The sequence below is a fragment of the Hesperophylax consimilis genome, chromosome 12, assembly GCF_061612785.1.
Source record: "Hesperophylax consimilis isolate HC1 chromosome 12, BYU_Hcon_1.0, whole genome shotgun sequence".
NCBI lineage: Eukaryota > Metazoa > Arthropoda > Insecta > Trichoptera > Limnephilidae > Hesperophylax > Hesperophylax consimilis.
The window spans coordinates 14,619,334-14,638,430 of record NC_142847.1 but is presented as its reverse complement, the minus strand read 5'-3'; the positions used below and the strand labels follow the sequence as shown (position 1 = coordinate 14,638,430).

Below are 19,097 nucleotides of genomic sequence, written 5' to 3'. Positions count from 1 at the left end.
CAATAGACAGCAGTGAACAAGTCGTTAAAATGAATGTGGAAACAAAATAATAGTAGAAACGAAACAAGAATTGGGGTGACGTTAAAAAGGTTTGTTAACCTTTTATCTTGGCAGTAACAATGTTTTCTTTGTTGTTTGAAATTAGTGTATACTGATTGTTTTGCTTCCAGGCCTTATTGAAAGATTGCATAGCGGAGAGTGGGAGCAGTGGAAAATAAAAATTCCGATACAAACACACTACTTGCCAAGAGGGAAGCATGAAGAACGATTTTAATGAAGTAAGTATACCTACTTATATATGCATTGTTAACTTGGTAAACTTGTCGAATTCCGCTGCATGCAAAGGCTCTTTAAAAAAACGACACTTGATTTCAACTTTAATTTCTAATGGAGACAGCTATTTAAGTCGGGGAATGAAGTAAACATGCACAAAATAGGTTTTTAGGGAGAAGATTGGGTTATTTTAATAATTCATGCATATTTCCTTTTAAACTTAATTTTTATTGAGAAAAATGGAACTTGAATGCATCTTTTACCATCTCCCACGACATAAATAGTTATTTCTTGGAACTGGAGTCGGAGACCAAAATAATACCCCTTTTTATTAATTTTCCGCGCGCAAGGTGGACGAAACCGGTCAAGATTTGCCAAGCCTCCCTCCAAAAAATCAACATTGTTATCAAAATTCTCCATACCCCATCTTAATACAATGGTACCTAATACGGCCCTACAGCTGGGGATCGGACGGTTTAAAGATCTGTCAACCACTAATACCGTCGTATTACGGCTGGTATACGCAGCACGCATTTGCTTGATTATGAGTAACTTTTTCTTCTAACCCGTTATTTTTATTATCGCCCCATATTATCTATTATAAGTAAGCTAGCATACTGAAATATATTTTATTCGCTGGGCAAGGAAATATATCGAATTATTCTATCCTGTCATTTTGTCACTTGCAAACTTATTTATTTTATCTGCCAAAGAGGGCGTCACTAGTCGGCGGCGTTCACGGAAGCGTCATCGACATGACAGACATCTCGTTTGTTTATGTCATATTACTATATTTACAAACCATTTCTCTGAATACAAGTACCCATTCTGGGGAAGCTGCTTAAGAATGAATTCATTAACCCATTTACGCCTGCCGTGCCCAAACGAGGACGCCTTCAAATCTACCCACCATTTTGTTATTAATGTGGTAAGTTTTGCTAACAGTGCATTATTGTCGAGTTAATTGATGTGTCTTACATTTTATATCAAACATTTTGGATAACACCATTTATAAACAGTATTTTAGTGTCATAAATAAAGTGAATCTCAGAGTCGCGGTGATTACCAAATGTAAGTATTTTTTTTTATATGTTTACGTTCGTAAATTTTTAATTTTTCTACATAATCTTATTGAACACTTTGTTTACTTTGGAATAAAAATTTGATAAGGTAAAATATATAATTTACTGAACTGTGAACTACTTTTTTTTGTTGGTGTCCCCAAATAGGGACAGTGGGCACATAAAGAGTAAAATATTCTTTTTTTTTACAGAGTTTTGACTGCACATAAATATGTCAAAACGGCAATTTGAAGTAAGCGATAACTATCATGGACTCCAGGAGGCCCTTGATGCTATTATGGCAGAAGAAGACTCAGATGTTGAATTTGATATTGTTGCTCTTCCCCCAGAAACAAGTATCCTCACTGGCGAAGAAGAAGGCGATGAAGATAATATTATTACCAATGACATGCCAAGAGATATTCCTGGAAATATCGAAGTTTTTGTAAACAGAAACGAAGAAGATTGGGACAGTTCTGATGAAGAGCCTTTGTCGAATTCCGCTAGAAGGCAACGATGCAATGTTGGGCCCCGTTGGCGTAAATGCGAGCCTAGCTACGATCACATGCCTTTTGATGAGAATAATGTACAACAACGATGCAAAAACCTAATTACTGATCTCAAAGGTAAAAATCCTGTTTCAATTTTTGAGAAGATTTTTGATCAGGAAGTAATCGATATGATTCTTCAATATTCTGATTTGTCTGCATCACAAAACAATAAACATGATATCAATATTACCGTTGGTGAGTTGAAAACATTTTTGGGCATTCTATCTCTATCTGGTTATCACACTTTGCCTCGCGAACGTCTATTTTGGTCTTTAGACGAGGACTGTAATGTACCTGTTGTTTCTAAGGCAATGACGAGAAACAGATTTTTAGATATCAAAAAGTACCAACATTTTTGTGTTAATACTGTAGCTGCTGAAACATCAGATAAAATGTTCAAGATGCGAACCCTTGCTGAGGTTCTCATGAAGAAATTTATGCAATGGGGGGGAGTGTTTCACACAAATCTGTCAATAGATGAATCCATGGTGAAATATTTTGGACGTCATCCATCGAAACAATTTATTCGAGGTAAGCCTGTACGCTTCGGTTATAAAAATTGGATGCTCGCTAGTGCTGATGGCTATTGCTACAATTTTGATATTTATTGCGGCAAGTCGCAAATACTCACCAATGAGCCGTTGAGTACACGAGTTGTGAAAAACCTGTTGAACAAGCTAAACACAGATCCTAGAGACCATGTTGTGTTCTTCGATAATTTTTTCACTAGCTATGCATTGCTGCGGGATTTATGGGAATCTGGCTACAGGAACTGTACGTGAGGGTAGGACCTGCAAATTTTCTCTCACACCCGTCAAGGAGATGAAAAAGAAAAGTCGTGCTGACTTTGACTACCGGTTCAACACGGTCAATAAAATATTGTTTGTTCGCTGGCTGGATAACAGCGTTTGTACAATGGGAACTAACTACGATAATTTTCTTCCGAGCTCAATCGAAAAGAAGAAAATCGATGAAAATATTCCTCAAGTATTTATGAATTACAACAGAGGCATGGACGGTGTCGATCAAGCCGATCAGTCGATTTCAACGTATCGAACTTCAATACGAGGCAAGAAGTGGTGGTGGGTGTTATTTACATACATGTTCGATCTACACATACTTAGTAACGACGTGAAGATGGACCAGCTACAATTTCACCCATCAGCCTCTGTAGTGCTCAATTTACAGTTTGATGGTTTTGGCCACTTTCCGGAGAAGTTGACAAAAATAGTAAGGCACGTTAGGAGTGCAAAAAATGCAAAAAAACTTTGTGTATTGAAAAACCATCCTTCGAGAAATACCATACTGAATGTGCCCAGTGTCCCCATTTGAGCACGGCACTTTTTTTTCAAGTAAATAAAAAAAATTAAATATATTTTTTTTATTTTTGTTAAAAAACTCTATTTCCTACTACATAAAATGAATTTATTCTTTTTTCTACGATTACTTTAGTCTTGGGCGTAAATGGGTTAACCCTTCAGGCCTCTGGCATAATTATTTATATTGATAACGTCTGTGTATGTAACAGGAAAAGCCATAAACATTTTAAAAGTGTATTTTTATATTATTCACATGTTGTTGCCATGCGAAAAAAGTGTGGAAAATAGAGAAAGTTCAAATATAGGGAAATCGAAAGGGTAGGTATCTTCCTCATAACAGATTCAGAGTATAGATGAAAATAAAATAGTTTACCATTTTATTGACTACAATTTTATCTCTCTCGAAAAAGAAGTTATGTTCGTTTTGAGGCAAACATTTTAAATATAATCAAATTATTCATAACATACATACCAAAGCAAGCACGTATCGCTACAACTCAAGTGGTGCAAAGTGTCTTATAGTCCAGTGCTCCGCAACCGGTGTGCCGTGGCACACTGGTGTGCCGTGAGCCGGACACAGGTGTGCCGCGGTCAAATTCAATGTATTTGAAATTTTACATTATTTCATTATGTATTTAATACACAATGACAAAATGTTTTTCATAATATTGTCTATTTTTCATTGTCTGCAAAAACTGTTAAAAGACGTATTCACAATATATTAGAAACACTGATTAGAAAACTGTTATTGGCTGAAAAATTTGCGCTTCAGATCAACGAAACAACCGATATTAAAAATAAAGCATAGTTGATAGCTATTGTACTTTTCGTTGACGAGGACTTTATTAACGAACATTATTTATTTTGTAAGGAGGTTCCAGAGCGACCTACCGGAGAAGAATTTTTTCAAGTAACCGATCATTTCTTCAAAATATAGGATATTATAATACAAAATATAGGAGCAATTGCATTACTGTTTGCACGGATGGCACTGCGGCAATGACGGGTAGTAAAAAGGGTTTTGTCTCTTGTGCAAAACAAAAAAATCCAACGTTACAATTTACACACTGCTGCATAAATCGAGAAGCATCGATGGTCAAGAATTTACTGGAGGAACTTTTGAACACGATGAATGAATGCATTAAAATCGTAAACATAATTAAATCAAGAGCCCTAAACTCGCGAATCTTTGGAATACTCTGTCCAAAAATGGGAGCCGAATATGAATCCTTATTGTTTTATACTGAAATCCGTTGGCTATCCCGAGGCAAAGTTTTGGCTAGATTGTTTGAGCTTCGTCAAGAGGTATGTGAGTTTATTTTAAATCAAAATATGCCCAAACTATATCAGCACCTCGATGATAATTACTGGATAGCCAAACTTGCATACATGGCTGATATATTCGAGCATTTGAATGAATTTAATAACGAACTTTGGCAGAAAGAGTTGCAAAAAAGATGTTTGGAAATGTACCAAATGATCAACCATAGTTCAATTGAAAACAAACAATTAACTGTGGATCTGGCCCAACAACATTTAAGTATGCTTCAGCAGAAATTTGGTCGGTATTTTTATTCCATTAATACGGAACAATACGATTGGATTCGAAATCCTTTTGCAACCAATGCAATAAATTCTACGGAAGCACTTCCTCTGCAAATTCGAGTGGAATTTACAGATTTAAATAATGACATGACATTAAAACTTCACTTCTCCGAAGATCCATTAGATTTTTTCTGGATTTACGTTAAAAAAGAATATCCTCACATTTCCGTCAAAGCATTTGTTCAGACTTTAGCCAAGAATCAAACCAACGAAAATGCCACATGTATCTGTATTGAGTAATTGAAATATCCGACAGATGTCTCCCCTAAATAATTGGGCAATAATTGTGATTATATATACACCAATACATTCAAATGAATTAGTTTATAAATAGGTTTGCAAGCCCATTCTCTTCCTCTTCTCTCTCTAAATAACGGATCAATAACAACCATGAAATAATTAAGGAATTCGAGGGTCGTTGTTTTTTGTTACCAGTGATGTGTGTTTTAAAGAATAAAACTTATCAATTATATTTCTTGGTATCATTAATTTAACGAGGCCATTACTGTAACATATGGTCCAATCGAGCCGCATCGTGCACCAGAAAGCCGAAATATGAACCAGCAAAAAACCAAGAAGATGCAGATCATCATCAGATAAGTATCTCAACGCCATCCTATCAAAACTGTGACCGAATCCCGAATCCTTCCTATTTCAAATTATCCCAAATGAAATATTTAAATATGCAACAAAGATTAAAAAAAATTATTGTTGTTTCTGATTTTTCAGTTGCATAAAATTTTAATAGCTACCTACATTGCAAATTGATACGATTATTGTTAAATGAGCATCTCAATTGTAAGGGTTTTGTCATTGGATTTATTTAATTAAAAATAATTCACGCGAATATTCAAAATTACCGGGTAAAATCTCGCTACAAAATAATTTCAGCGAATTTCTGATTTAAAAGGTTGTCAGCCCTGGCACTAACAAGCATTTTTTGCTAACATCGCCGTGTTTTCATTCGTAAACTGTCAGTTGTTTGAGGTTAAAAGTTAAATTGTTTATTATTTGCCATTAAAGATGGAAAAGTTAAAGCCGTTAATCAACAAGCGTGGAATTTTGAAAGCGAAATTGACAAGGTTTAATGATATTTTAAAGACACTCGATAAAACGGAACTAGAATTACGTTATCAAAAGGTCGAAAAATTGTTAGATGACTTTGAAAAAATTCAATCTCAAATCGAAGAACTTTCGGATGACGAGGCAGAACACGTAAGTCAACGTGAATCCTTTGAAAATCAATATTTCTCTGTACTTGCATTAGCAAAAGGTTTATTGAATTCAGTAAATCATGAAAAATGTGAAATTAAATTACCAACTTTGAAACTTATTGAATTTCATGGTGAAATTACTGAGTATGCTAAATTCGCTGAGACTTTTAAAGCATTGGTTCATCAAAATAATATGTTAAACAATTCTCAAAAATTCTTTTATTTACAATCGTGCCTTAAAAAAGACGCAGCTAAATTGATTGCCTCCTTGACCATATCGCACGACAATTACGAATCTGCGTGGCAGATACTGCAGGAACGTTACGCGAATAAAAAAATAATAGTTCATAGGCATGTTGCATCTTTATTTCAGTTAAAAGATATGAAACAAGAATGTCCAGTCGCGTTAAGGCATATTATTGATCAGGCTAATATAAATTTAGAAGCGTTAAAAAATCTAGGATTACATGTTGATTCCTGGGACGCGATTATGATTTATTTAATATCTAATAAATTAGATGGATCAACTCGTAGATTTTGGGAAGAGCAGCCAATAGATGGTGCACTCCCAACTTTGAAAGAATTTATTACATGTCTAACCAAACGTGTTGAGGTACTGGAGTTCACAAATTTGCAAGAAAAAAGGCCTACCTACAAGAATGTTACAACACGTGATGATCGCAAGAAAGATTTGTCTGTCTCATTGATAGCAACCAAACACGGATGCATCCTATGTAAAGAAAATCATCCAGTGTATTATTGTAAAAAATTTCTCAAATTAAATATCCAGGGAAGATTAGAATTTTTAAGAAAGGCCCGAGCCTGTTTCAAATGTTTGAGGGTAGGACATTTTACACAAGATTGCAAAAATAAATTCAAATGTAAAATCTGTGCAAGTGATCAACATAATACTTTGATACATGTTAATGAATTAAATAGTGAAAACACAAATGAAGAGGCACACAGCTCGACATCAGTGGCAAATCATACGGTGTTAAATAAAAATGAAAAGATAATTTTATTATCTACAGCGATCGTGAATATCGTAGGTAGCGACAACCGTTTACACAAAGCGAGGGTATTATTGGATTCAGGCGCCCAATCGAATTTCATAAGAGAGAGTTTTGCAAAAAAATTAAAATTAAAAACAGAAAAAATAAATATGCCGGTGTCTGGAATACAAAATCGCATCACACATATCAATCGAAGAGTTACAATTGACATGTTAGCAGTGAATAGTGATTATAATAAGAAAATTTCTTGTTTAGTATTGCAGGCTATAACAACCGACCTACCCCAAATGACCTTCAGGAAACAAGAGTTGAAGATCCCATCTGGCTTGCAACTAGCGGATAAGGATTTCAATGTCACGTCTCCAATTGACATCCTGTTGGGTGCGGAAGTTTTTTGGGAAATAATGAATAATGATCGAATACGCTTAACGGAGGGCGGGCCAACTATTCAAAGGACTGAACTCGGTTGGATTGTTTCCGGAGCGATCGACATCATCACTAAAACAAGGCCAGTATCAATTAATTGTAATCTAGCCATTAATAAAATAGGTAACCAGATGGAAAGATTCTGGAAACTAGAAGAGGTGGATGCCATGAAACCTCAGAATTTTGAAGAAAAGGCTTGCGAAGTCAACTTTACAGAGTGTCATAGTAGAGACACGGAGGGCAGATTTACGGTAGCCTTACCAACCCGCCCTTGTATAGACCAACTAGGGAGTTCTTTGTCAATGGCTGAAAAAAGGTTTCATACATTGGAAAGAAAATTTTCCACCAATAAAGAATTGAAATGTCAATATAGCATGTTTATGAGAGAATATTTACAATTGGGTCATATGGAAGAGTGCCAAAAATCCGAATGCGATGCGAGATCATATTTTTTACCACATCATGCGGTGATGAAGGAATCAAGCACCACTACTAAAGTTCGCGTGGTGTTCGATGGATCGGCAAAAACATCTTCTGGTATTTCCCTTAATGATGCTCTGATGGTCGGACCTAACATACAAAAGGATTTAAATATGCAAATTTTACATTTCAGAAAACATCCTGTAGTCATAACTGCGGACATAGAGAAAATGTACCGTCAGATAAACGTGCAGGAAAGCGACCGCAATCTACAGAAAATTGTTTGGCGCTTTTCACAGGATGAGGATTTGAAGCATTACAAGCTAAGGACAGTGACTTATGGATTAGGACCGTCATCTTTCCTGGCGACAAGATGCCTGAAGCAAATAGGTATTGAAAATAGACTTTCATTTCCTATAGCAAGCAATGTCATTGAAAATGACTTTTACATGGACGACCTATTAACGGGAGGAAATGACGTTGAATCGTGCCACCTTCTAAAACAACAGATAATCAGTTTACTAAAATCTGCAGGGATGAATCTAAGAAAATGGAGATCGAACGTGGCAGAATTATCTTCCGAACCAGGTCAGGATATGCAAGGATTGATATCTAAAGAACCCCAAGAAGAAAAAATACTAGGATTAATCTGGAACAGTGAGTTTGATTACTTTTCATATGTAGTGAAAAAACCAGTATGTACCGTACAAAGCAAACGGCGGATATTGTCAAGTATCGCCTCAACGTTCGATCCTTTAGGACTGCTAGGACCAGTAACGGTTGTAGCAAAACTAATTATGCAGAGATTATGGATATCTAAGACTTCCTGGGACGAAGAAATACCCGAGGGAATATTAAAAGATTGGGAAAATTACATGAAAAATTTATCTCAAATAAACCTGTTGAAAATAAAGAGAAGAATCTTGTGGGGTCAAAACAGCCTACAAATCCATGGTTTTTGCGACGCATCAGAAAAGGCCTACGGAGCCTGTGCGTATCTAGTATCCAGGGACGCCGAGGGTAAGATGCACTCTCAGTTAATATCTTCCAGGTCCAGGATAGCGCCATTAAAAAACATATCCCTGCCAAAATTGGAACTTTGTGGTGCGGTGCTGTTAGCGAAATTATTAAAAAACATCAAAGAAGCGCTCAACATGGTTGAGGTGGATACATACTACTGGTGTGACTCTACCATCGTACTATGCTGGATAAGAGGACAGCCAGCTAGATGGAATACCTTTGTGGCCAACAGGGTTGCCGAGATACAAGAGGCCGGCGATCCCGCCCATTGGCGACATGTTTCATCGCAGGAAAACGCCGCTGATATTTTATCAAGAGGAGTTACAGCAAACAAACTATTACAAGCAGATATTTGGTGGAAGGGTCCGGATTGGCTAATAAGAGAGGCCGATCACTGGCCGAAGCCAGAAAATTCCTGTATAAATCCTCCAGAGATAAAAACCAAGGCGGTATGCGTGTCTACTAATGTCACGGAGTGGGACATCTTTTCAAAATTTTCCTCTCTCAACAAGCTAAAGAGAGTAACTGCATATATATTGCGTTTCTTTAATAATTGTAACACAAAAAACTGTAAATTAACCGGGAGGTTAAGCGTGCCGGAGCTGGACAATACATTGCATCGTCTAATAGCAATAATTCAACGCTACCATTTTAAGGATGAGTTCAGGGCTTTGAGTAATAAATGTTCACTGGATAAACGTAGCGTTATTTTGTCGCTTAATCCATTTATAAATAATGGATTAATTTGTGTCGGGGGCAGGCTAACAAAGGCGAAACATTTATCATACCAGCAACGACACCCAATAATTTTACCAAAAAATAATAAGTTAACAGAATTAATTATTCGACATCTTCATTATGTACATTTACATGCAGGGACACAAACTTTGTTATCTCTAGTGAGATTACAGTTCTGGCCGATTGCCGGAAAAACCACTGTTAAGCAAATATTACATAAATGTATAGTATGTTTCAGAAAAAATCCAGTAACCAGTCAAGTTATCATGGGTGACTTGCCGGAAAACAGAATAACACCTAGCAGGCCGTTCGAGGTTACCGGGATTGATTACGCAGGTCCTATCATGATGAAAAGCGGTATCACCAGGAAGGCTCCATTGGTGAAATCTTATTTATGCATTTTTGTTTGTTTCTCAACGAAAGCTGTGCATTTGGAACTGGTAACAGACCTCACCACTGACAACTTTTTAAATTGTTTAAAACGTTTCATTGCGCGGAGGGGCAAACCCTTTAAAATATATTCAGATAATGCGACCAATTTTAAGGGAGCATATAATCAACTGAGAGAATTGTATGATAAGTTAAAGAAATCTGATGACAAGATTCAAAAATATTTAGCTGATTTGTCAATACTGTGGGGATTTATTCCACCACGGTCACCGAATTTCGCTGGACTCTGGGAAGCAGCAGTGAAATCCGCCAAATATCATTTAAAAAGAATAACCGATAATTCAAGTTTAACCTTTGAACAATTATATACTTTATTGTGTCAGGTAGAATGCTGTTTAAATTCACGTCCGCTCACTCCTCTGTCCAACGATCCGACTGACCTGAATCCTTTGCATTTCCTGATTGGCGGAGGGATAGCTTCTATCTCTGAGAAGGATGTTCGGGAGATACAATATAATCCATTGAATCAATATCAAAAATTAAATGCACTGATTCAAACATTTTGGTGCAGGTGGAAACTGGAATATCTTGCAGAATTACAAAGACGTACCAAATGGAAGGAAGACAAGGGCCTCAGGACTGTTGAAAGGGACGACATGGTCATACTAAAGGAGGACAACCTGCCACCTAATATGTGGAAACTAGCCAGGATCCTAGCTACTCACCCTGGAGCTGACGGGAAAGTGCGGGTGGTTACCCTCAAAACCGCACAAGGAACATTGAAGAGACCTATCAGCAAAATATGTTTATTACCCATGGAAAGGGATTCAAGCATTGCTACAGGGACGCCCGATGTACCCCCCGGACTGAATAAATAAGTTCCTGCAGTCATAAACAAGAGAAAAATCAACAACCTACCTGAAGGATGACCTTGGACCATCAAAATTTTGCTAGCAGTCATAAGACGGAGAAGAATTAGCAACCTACCTGAAGGATGACCTAGGAACATCGAATTAACTTGTTCATATTATGATTCTCTTATTTTAGAACTTTTTGTTCATATTCATCTCATGATTGTTTTTCAAATTAATTTGTCCATATTTATATTATGTTTATTTTTCAAATTATTTTTGTTTATATTATGGTTATTTTTAAAAAATTATTTTTTGTTTATGTGTAAAAAAAATAAATTCTTCCGTCCCCTGGCAGCATGTTCAGACTTTAGCCAAGAATCAAACCAACGAAAATGCCACATGTATCTGTATTGAGTAATTGAAATATCCGACAGATGTCTCCCCTAAATAATTGGGCAATAATTGTGATTATATATACACCAATACATTCAAATGAATTAGTTTATAAATAGGTTTGCAAGCCCATTCTCTTCCTCTTCTCTCTCTAAATAACGGATCAATAACAACCATGAAATAATTAAGGAATTCGAGGGTCGTTGTTTTTTGTTACCAGTGATGTGTGTTTTAAAGAATAAAACTTATCAATTATATTTCTTGGTATCATTAATTTAACGAGGCCATTACTGTAACAGCATTCTTAACACTACTTCCATTTTCAACGACATATTTATGTAAGCAAAGTTTTTCAACGCTTGTATTAATTAAAAATGATAAGCCATGCTTAAAAGGTCTTGACCAAGAACTTCGGGTTGCGCTGTCAAAAATCGAGCCGAATATAAAACTTTTGTGTTCATTGAAACAAGCGCAGATTAATTTAACAATAAATCCCTCATTAATTAATTATTATTTTATAATAATTATTAAGATTGTATAAAAATAAAAATGTTATAGTTATATGTATGTATGTATACTTTTCAAATAAAAAAACAAGAAATTATTGTTAAATTTGTGTATTAATTTAATATCTATATATTTTATCTTTTGGTGTGCCGCAGAATTCTAGGAAGAAATTTGATGTGTCGTAGGTGAGAAAAGGTTGCGGAGCACTGTTATAGTCAAATGTCACTGACAAAAAGGTCGCATTTAGGGCACAATACAGTATTAATTGTGCATCAAGTGTGTTACGGGGAGAGTGAAAAAAAAAATTAAGGTTCAAAGTGTCACCGAGAGAACTAGATTTAAAACACAGCTGCCCAGATCGGACCACTTCAATGCTTGCGATTTATGGCTTACTGCATTTCTGGCGTCTACAGAACAAGGATAACCTGAGATAAGATCTTTTCAATTTCATTTACATACCCAAATATTACATTGCATTTTAGTCAGATATTATCGTATTACAAACAGGACCGCTCTTCTTTGTTGTTCACTTTGTTTTTTGTTCATGATTGTTTGTTTTGTTTTGCAGTCGGGTTTTTACTTAATACATTTCATACTTTGTTCGTACACGGAATGTAGAGGAAATATTTTAATTTTAATTTCTTGGTTAGGTTTTTGTTTTATTTTATGTAGGTATTCCACGGATACTCCAAGAGCCACGGAAGAGGTAAGAAGCAAGAAGAAGAAGTCGCCTAGAAGAGACCAGAAGGGTCGGTAAGTATTAAGAAAATACAGATACAGCCATGGAGAGATAAGATGAGCCAAAAAGTGGCAAGAAGATCCATGAAGAGCCTAGAAGGGCCAAGAAAAGACTAGAAGATTCAAAAAAGAGACAAGACTAGCCAAGAAGGGGTGAGAAGTTGTAAGAAGAGGCAAGAGGAGACTAGAATAGACTAGAAGAGACCGGGACAAGAGAAAAGAAGTGACAAGATGAGGAACCTAGAAGGGTCGAGAAGAGGCATGAAGAGCCAGAAAGAAACTAGAAGAGACAAGACGTGCAAGTATCGAGAAGTTGCAATAAAAGGCTTGAACATTCGATAAGAGACAAGACTAGCCAAGAAGGGGTGAGAAGTTGTAAGAAGAGGCAAGAGGAGACTAGAATAGACTAGAAGAGACCGGGACAAGAGAAAAGAAATGACAAGATGAGGAACCTAGAAGGGTCAAGAAGAGGCATGAAGAGCCAGAAAGAAACTAGAAGAGACAAGACGTGCAAGTATCGAGAAGTTGCAATAAAAGGCTTGAACATTCGATAAGAGACAAGACTAGCCAAGAAAAAAAAAATAACACTCAGTCAATTCCTTTATTTCTGCCCATTCTAAATTCCAATATTGGCTTATTAGGTTGCCTGTATACCGGTGAATTAAACTCCAACCTCCTTCCAATCCTCAGAGCATGTGTTCCAAGTCGTAACAAATCAGTGCCCCCTGGTGTACCGGTCGCACCGGGACAGGAGTGCTCCTGCCTGGGGAGGTACAATCGTATCGTACTCTATAAAATAAGAACGCAAAAAAAAATTGATAGTCTTTTTTTTATATATGTACACATATTATAATATTTTCTAAGTCAGTCTTAATCCTAAACGGCTTTCATCAAACACTAGAATAATACGTCCAGCTTCGCATTCTCCAAACATTGAGAGGGCAACATGCTCCACTAGCGCCTCTAGCATCGTAAGTTGTACGTGTTGGTTTTCTTTCATACATTTTAATGGATGTTATGTGATATATTGTTTATTTACGTTAATAAATTATTGAAATCGAAAATTAAAAACAAAATTATAAGGTAACCGATATATTATGACTACTGCTTTTTTGCACATAAAAAAATTTATTAAAGAGGCTAATAGGTTTGTATTAACAGTTATAAACCTCACCGCTTGCATTTTGTCTATAATGGTTTAAAAGTGGAATAAAATACAACATATCACATTTCCTATCATTAATTCTATTTATACACGGTGTTCGGAAACTTGTAGTAAATGTGGTATATTGGTGAATCAACATCAGGTAGAAAAACTTAAAAATACTCTTTTTTTTCAATTTTAGCACTAGATATATTTTTTTCGACGAGTACATGAAGGGTTATAAAAATCTTTCGGAGTTGAGTCTTTCTAGTTCTTTTGGATGAAACTTTCAACGCATTGTAAAATATGTTAAACAGCCGATATCAACTACTTAGCGACAGATTTTTTTTTAAATTTGGCCTAAAAAATTCCAACTTTGGACTCAAATTACTCCAAAACGAAAGCTCAAATCAAAAAAGTTACACCGCAAAATCAACTCCAAATTTTATGTAGATTCATCAGTTTCCCACTTGTACTACAAGTTTCCGGACACCCTGTATATGTGCTTTGATGAGAACATTTAAATATTTATTTTTACATAATTTATAACAGTCATGCAAACTTCAGGAATTTTTTCTATTAAAATCTAACATAAATCTAGTCTTTACATTATTTACAGAGATTTGAATATTTACATCAATATTTTCTTCAAAATTTTTAAGTATTCAATTATTTTCCGCCATACAGGAAGGCATGGCAACATGCTACACTAGCACTAGCGCCTCTAGCGGGCCCGCGTTGTTGCATTTTGACGCTGCTGCGCATATTAACTACTTGTAGTATTTCCTTTCATATAGCGCAAAATAAAAAAAGAAAATAAAAAAGTGGAAAGGAGAGATAAATGATAAAAAAACATTTTTAAATCTGGTTAAGTAATGTTATTCCAATCATCCTGTGGTAATCTGTAGGTGTTATTGTCGCTCCGTATAACCTGAACTCCCGCCCCAAAATATGGGATGACGTATGACGAACCATCGGCTGGACCCACCACCTGAAATGATAGAAGATAAGATCATTAACATCTAGCGTGCCAACAAATCCTCCGTGAATTTGCTAGCAACTCACCGCACGTGCCTTAATTTTATAGTATTTTGAACCTTAAAAAATGCTCTTCGCATACAATAATATACATTATTCGCTTGGAAATGAAAATTTATCTTAAAATTATTCAAGCATGTCGTTTTGTTACTTGCAAATATATTATGTTTATTCTATCTGTGAAAAAGCGTGTCGCAAAATTACATTTCAAATGTCATGATTCTGATTTTCAAGTCATAATACTGTATTTATTTACAGGTGAGCCTCGTATGACTTATTTTCATAATATTTTTTTATAACGTTAGAGAGAAAAAACATTTCTCTGAATATAAGTACCTAGCTAACCTTGGGAAACTACATATGATAGATGTATAAAAAAATTAAAAATATATGAACATATTATCTGGTAAGACGGTTTTAATTTAATTAAAAAAACAAGTTATTAGGAAAATAGTGTCAGCCGACGTAATGCGGGCGATTGGCATTTTACTCGTGGCATTCCAAGGGTTAATGTCACTTTGATAGCTGCAAATTATATATACATACAATATTGTAGGGATATCAACTCTGTAATGACAAAGCTCGCAAATGACAGTAACAGATGATTTCATGATTGTGATCTATGGTTATGTTCAAGGTGTTGCCATTTTTTTACCATTTTTTACCGTCTCAAAATATTATTTCTTCTCTAATGGCAACTATCTACATGAAATCATAAGTATGAAAATAATGATTGTGTAAAGTGAAAAATATTCATGTAGGTCCCGATTTGGTGATTGGTATGAAAAAACTATGGTGTAGAGCAGTCATTACAGTGTTTCCATAGATAATAGAAACAAGGGAGATGGGCCATGAACCATTAATCAAAATAAACCACACACTCAAGTCATCGTACACCTATTCTACTGCAAATGGCATCAACACACAGTCGCACCCCGCTTTTGTATATTCTATTGGCTCCGTCGCATTGATAGTCCGTGTAGTTTGGTTGTAGCTCGGTGACAGTCAGCAGGTTTCCAAGCCATGTCTCTCTTCTACGAGTATTTAATTAAATAAATAATGATTGATATTGTGACCTGTGCAGCTATGAGTATGATGTCGAGCAGTTGCCCCACGAACATAAAGCCTAGAGTGCACATCTTGGCAAGACCCAGCGCGGGGTAGCCCAGGTAGAAGCGGTCCAGTCCAAACATTCCCAGGAACACAGACAGCAGGAGGGCCACTTCTAAGGAATATCCGTTCCTGGAAAGCAGAATAGTGTTAATGTCTTAGATTAATCTCTCATTGGCAGCGATGGTAACAAAAATACTAGGCTAATTTTTATAATAAAAGGTAACACTACACATTTCAGGACAGTTGTGTGAGCACTTCAGTCAGTGCATTATACTTAAAAAGTACTTTGTTAATTTTTATTCAGAAATAATACCTCAAGGGCTCTTAACAATATAAACACTGTAAAAATGATATGATTTGAGATTTTATTATTATTCACAAATTACTGTGATTTAGTTTTGGGGTGTTGTGCTTCCTTCTTCTTTTTCGTTTCGTTTCGGACGGTGTTGTGTCCATCATATTACATCTGCCCTGATGATGGACATGCGCAAAAGGAGATGGAAATGAAAGAGAATGCGCATGAAAGAGAATGCGCATGCGAGGAGTGCGACAACAAACACCGTGACACGAGATTTTTATATATATAGAAGATTACAAAGGATTTTATTAAAGTGCACATTAGGCCTGTCCCTATTTTCTGTATATTTACCAAAATTACTGACTTATAAGTTGAAAATAATACACTGACGAAGTTGGTTACTTTGATTTTGTCTGTGACGGCATCTTGGTAATTATTTCCCTAACCGCCGCTCTTGTAGGCACAGATTGTGGAAATTACACTTTATTTCAACAATTTTTTTTTTTATATGTTCTTTATTCAGTAAAGTTTATACATTACAGTAAACGGGTAAATTTTTGGCCACCACACTAGGCACATGCCCGTGTTGTAGTGGTCAATTTTATGTTAAGTATAATAATACAAATTAAAAATAAGTTGAATGAAAACAAAATAATATAAAAATAAAATAAAATAATTTATACATCTAAAACAAGTATGAAGTATAAAGGAATTAAAAATAATGCAAAATATCTACATAAGTTTAAGATATATGAATATAAAAAATAGGTGTGGAAAACAGAAAAATTTAAAATAATATAAAAAGTATATCAAAGAAAATACGTATTATTGAATTAAAAATAATACAAGGAGCATGTATCAAAAAAAATTACAAATTATATTTAAAAATCAATTAAAAATTACTACAAGAAATCACTATTTATATGCACAAAATAGGTTAACAGGTTCTTAGTTTGGGTTAATTGAGTCATTTATACGTATTTCGATTGAAGCAAAACTTTCGCAAGTGTCGATCGTTCAATAAGGTAAATTTTGAACTTTGTATAAAATTGGAATTATAATACATATTTTACTGTTTATCCCGATGTAAATCATCATTTCTTGTAGTAATTAAGTTGAAATCAAGTGTAATTTCCAAAATTTGTGCCTATTGAAAGTGCGGCGGTTAAGGAAATATTTACCGCAATCTTAATAAGATTGACCATACATTTACATGTATGTTATTTTGAAGTTTTCTTGTTTCACAGTTAAGACTGTAACGGTTTTTGAAAATGAATTTATCATTATATATTGTTATACCAAGGTAATTGCGGGAGAGGCAGAAGGATCCTTACAAACGTTTAGGTTAACTTTAAAACTGGTAAAACTTTGTTACTTACGTCCATTTACATGGCATTTCCTTTTTGAAAGTATTATTCTTGGACTGTTCACATGTTATATTGTCAGCGGCGATGCATTGAACTGAAACATTAAGCAATTTATTGTCAATGTTATTGTTGAATTGGGTAAAGATCCAATATTTTATCGATAAATGTGACTTTTAAGGTACATACCTTCAGCTTTATTTTGTTTAGTACAACCAATTAGTTGCTGTGTTTTAGGATCGATGTGATTTACATTTGGATCAGGACAAATGTATTGCCCTAATCTTAGAGTATTACAGTCAACAATGTACTCTGGGTGAACTGTTACGTACATCGAAGTGAAAATTAGAAGGAAAAAACAAGACAATGGTAATATCTCCATTCTTAACAGTATCTAAGAAGAGTTATCATTATACATTAAAAGATATTATTTAGAATACTATTGTGCCTAGGTATAGTGTCATTTCAATCAAAAATAATTACAAAAAACATCTTTCTCACTCTGTATTTTTGACCATTTTTTGACACTGCACATGAGAAATAATAATTATCTGTTTTCGGATATATCTATGCAAACCTATGTTGCTATGTAATCTCAATTTTGACGAGTGTCTAGAAGTGCAAATCATAAAATGGCTCACGCTGAGATTTATGCCACTGGCTTACAAGAATAAAATTGTTTTAGGATTATTTTTAACAGATCATTGCAAAATATAATAACATTTGATGCAGGCAACGACTTAATATAATGAAGGAGCCAACAGTTGAAAAAATTATAGACTGAATTATTTTATTTTTAGGAAGTTAAAGAAACATATTTATTTATTTATTTAATACATGTTACATTGTTTTGAAATTTACATAAAGTAGATATAATGAATCACCATACTAGGCGGCTGCCTGTTTCATGGTGACCAATTGAGTGTAATTACTTTGTATGAAATATAACATCTAGTGTAAACATGAAATTAGTAACTATAGATGAAGCTAAAATTTTGGAAAAATTGTAATAAAATGTAGAAGATAGAAATTAGAAAGGAGAAAGAAGTAAATTAGCATTAGATTGTAAAAATGTACATAATTATATATATAATTTTTAATATGTGTGCATGCAAGCACACATGTGTATATAGCAGCAGACATAGGTACCTATACACATATAACAACACATGTATACATACACCCATATGACGCATCCTCACGCATATAAACAATATATACACCTCTATCTGAGTACTTGAAATAGGCTACTAACACTATAACAATCACACATCAAAAAATCCCCGAGCGCTTTCCTGAAACTGTCGTATTTGGTTATTGATTTTATTTCTAACGTTAAATTATTGAATATTTTTGGAGCAAGAAAGTTAAATTGTCTTTGTGTCATTGAGGTTTTTATTGGGGGAATAGTATAATTGGATTTGGTGGAATATCTTGTATTATGGGTCGATTCAAAAATATTTTTTTTCGTATGTTTGAATTTATATATATATAAATTCAAACATACATCACCGAAGAATCTTGCAAAAAAAAATTAAATTCCTTAGACATAAACAAGTCTGCAGGCCCGGACACCATCCCGCCAATTTTCCTAAAACAGTGCTCCTCCGTATTGTCT

The 19,097-nt window shown here is 34.9% G+C and overlaps 2 protein-coding genes across 2 annotated transcripts; one reads left to right on the top strand and one right to left on the bottom strand.

Annotated features, from left to right (window-relative positions):
• Positions 1-102: 102 nt before the first annotated feature.
• Positions 103-11,764, top strand: LOC149419193 (uncharacterized). The gene is made up of 2 exons (XM_089638140.1): positions 103-278; positions 10,602-11,764. Exons 1-2 carry the CDS (start codon positions 274-276, stop codon positions 10,906-10,908), a joined length of 312 nt encoding a protein of 103 aa, XP_089494266.1. The 5' UTR covers positions 103-273; the 3' UTR covers positions 10,909-11,764.
• A 235-nt stretch (positions 11,765-11,999) lies between these two features.
• bisc (TM2 domain-containing protein 1 biscotti) lies at positions 12,000-18,006 on the bottom strand. The gene is made up of 4 exons (XM_089637731.1): positions 17,669-18,006; positions 17,495-17,576; positions 15,781-15,946; positions 12,000-14,657 (listed from the first exon to the last, which is right to left on the bottom strand). Exons 1-4 carry the CDS (start codon positions 17,859-17,861, stop codon positions 14,535-14,537), a joined length of 564 nt encoding a protein of 187 aa, XP_089493857.1. The 5' UTR covers positions 17,862-18,006; the 3' UTR covers positions 12,000-14,534.
• Between the last annotated feature and the right edge of the window lie 1,091 nt (positions 18,007-19,097).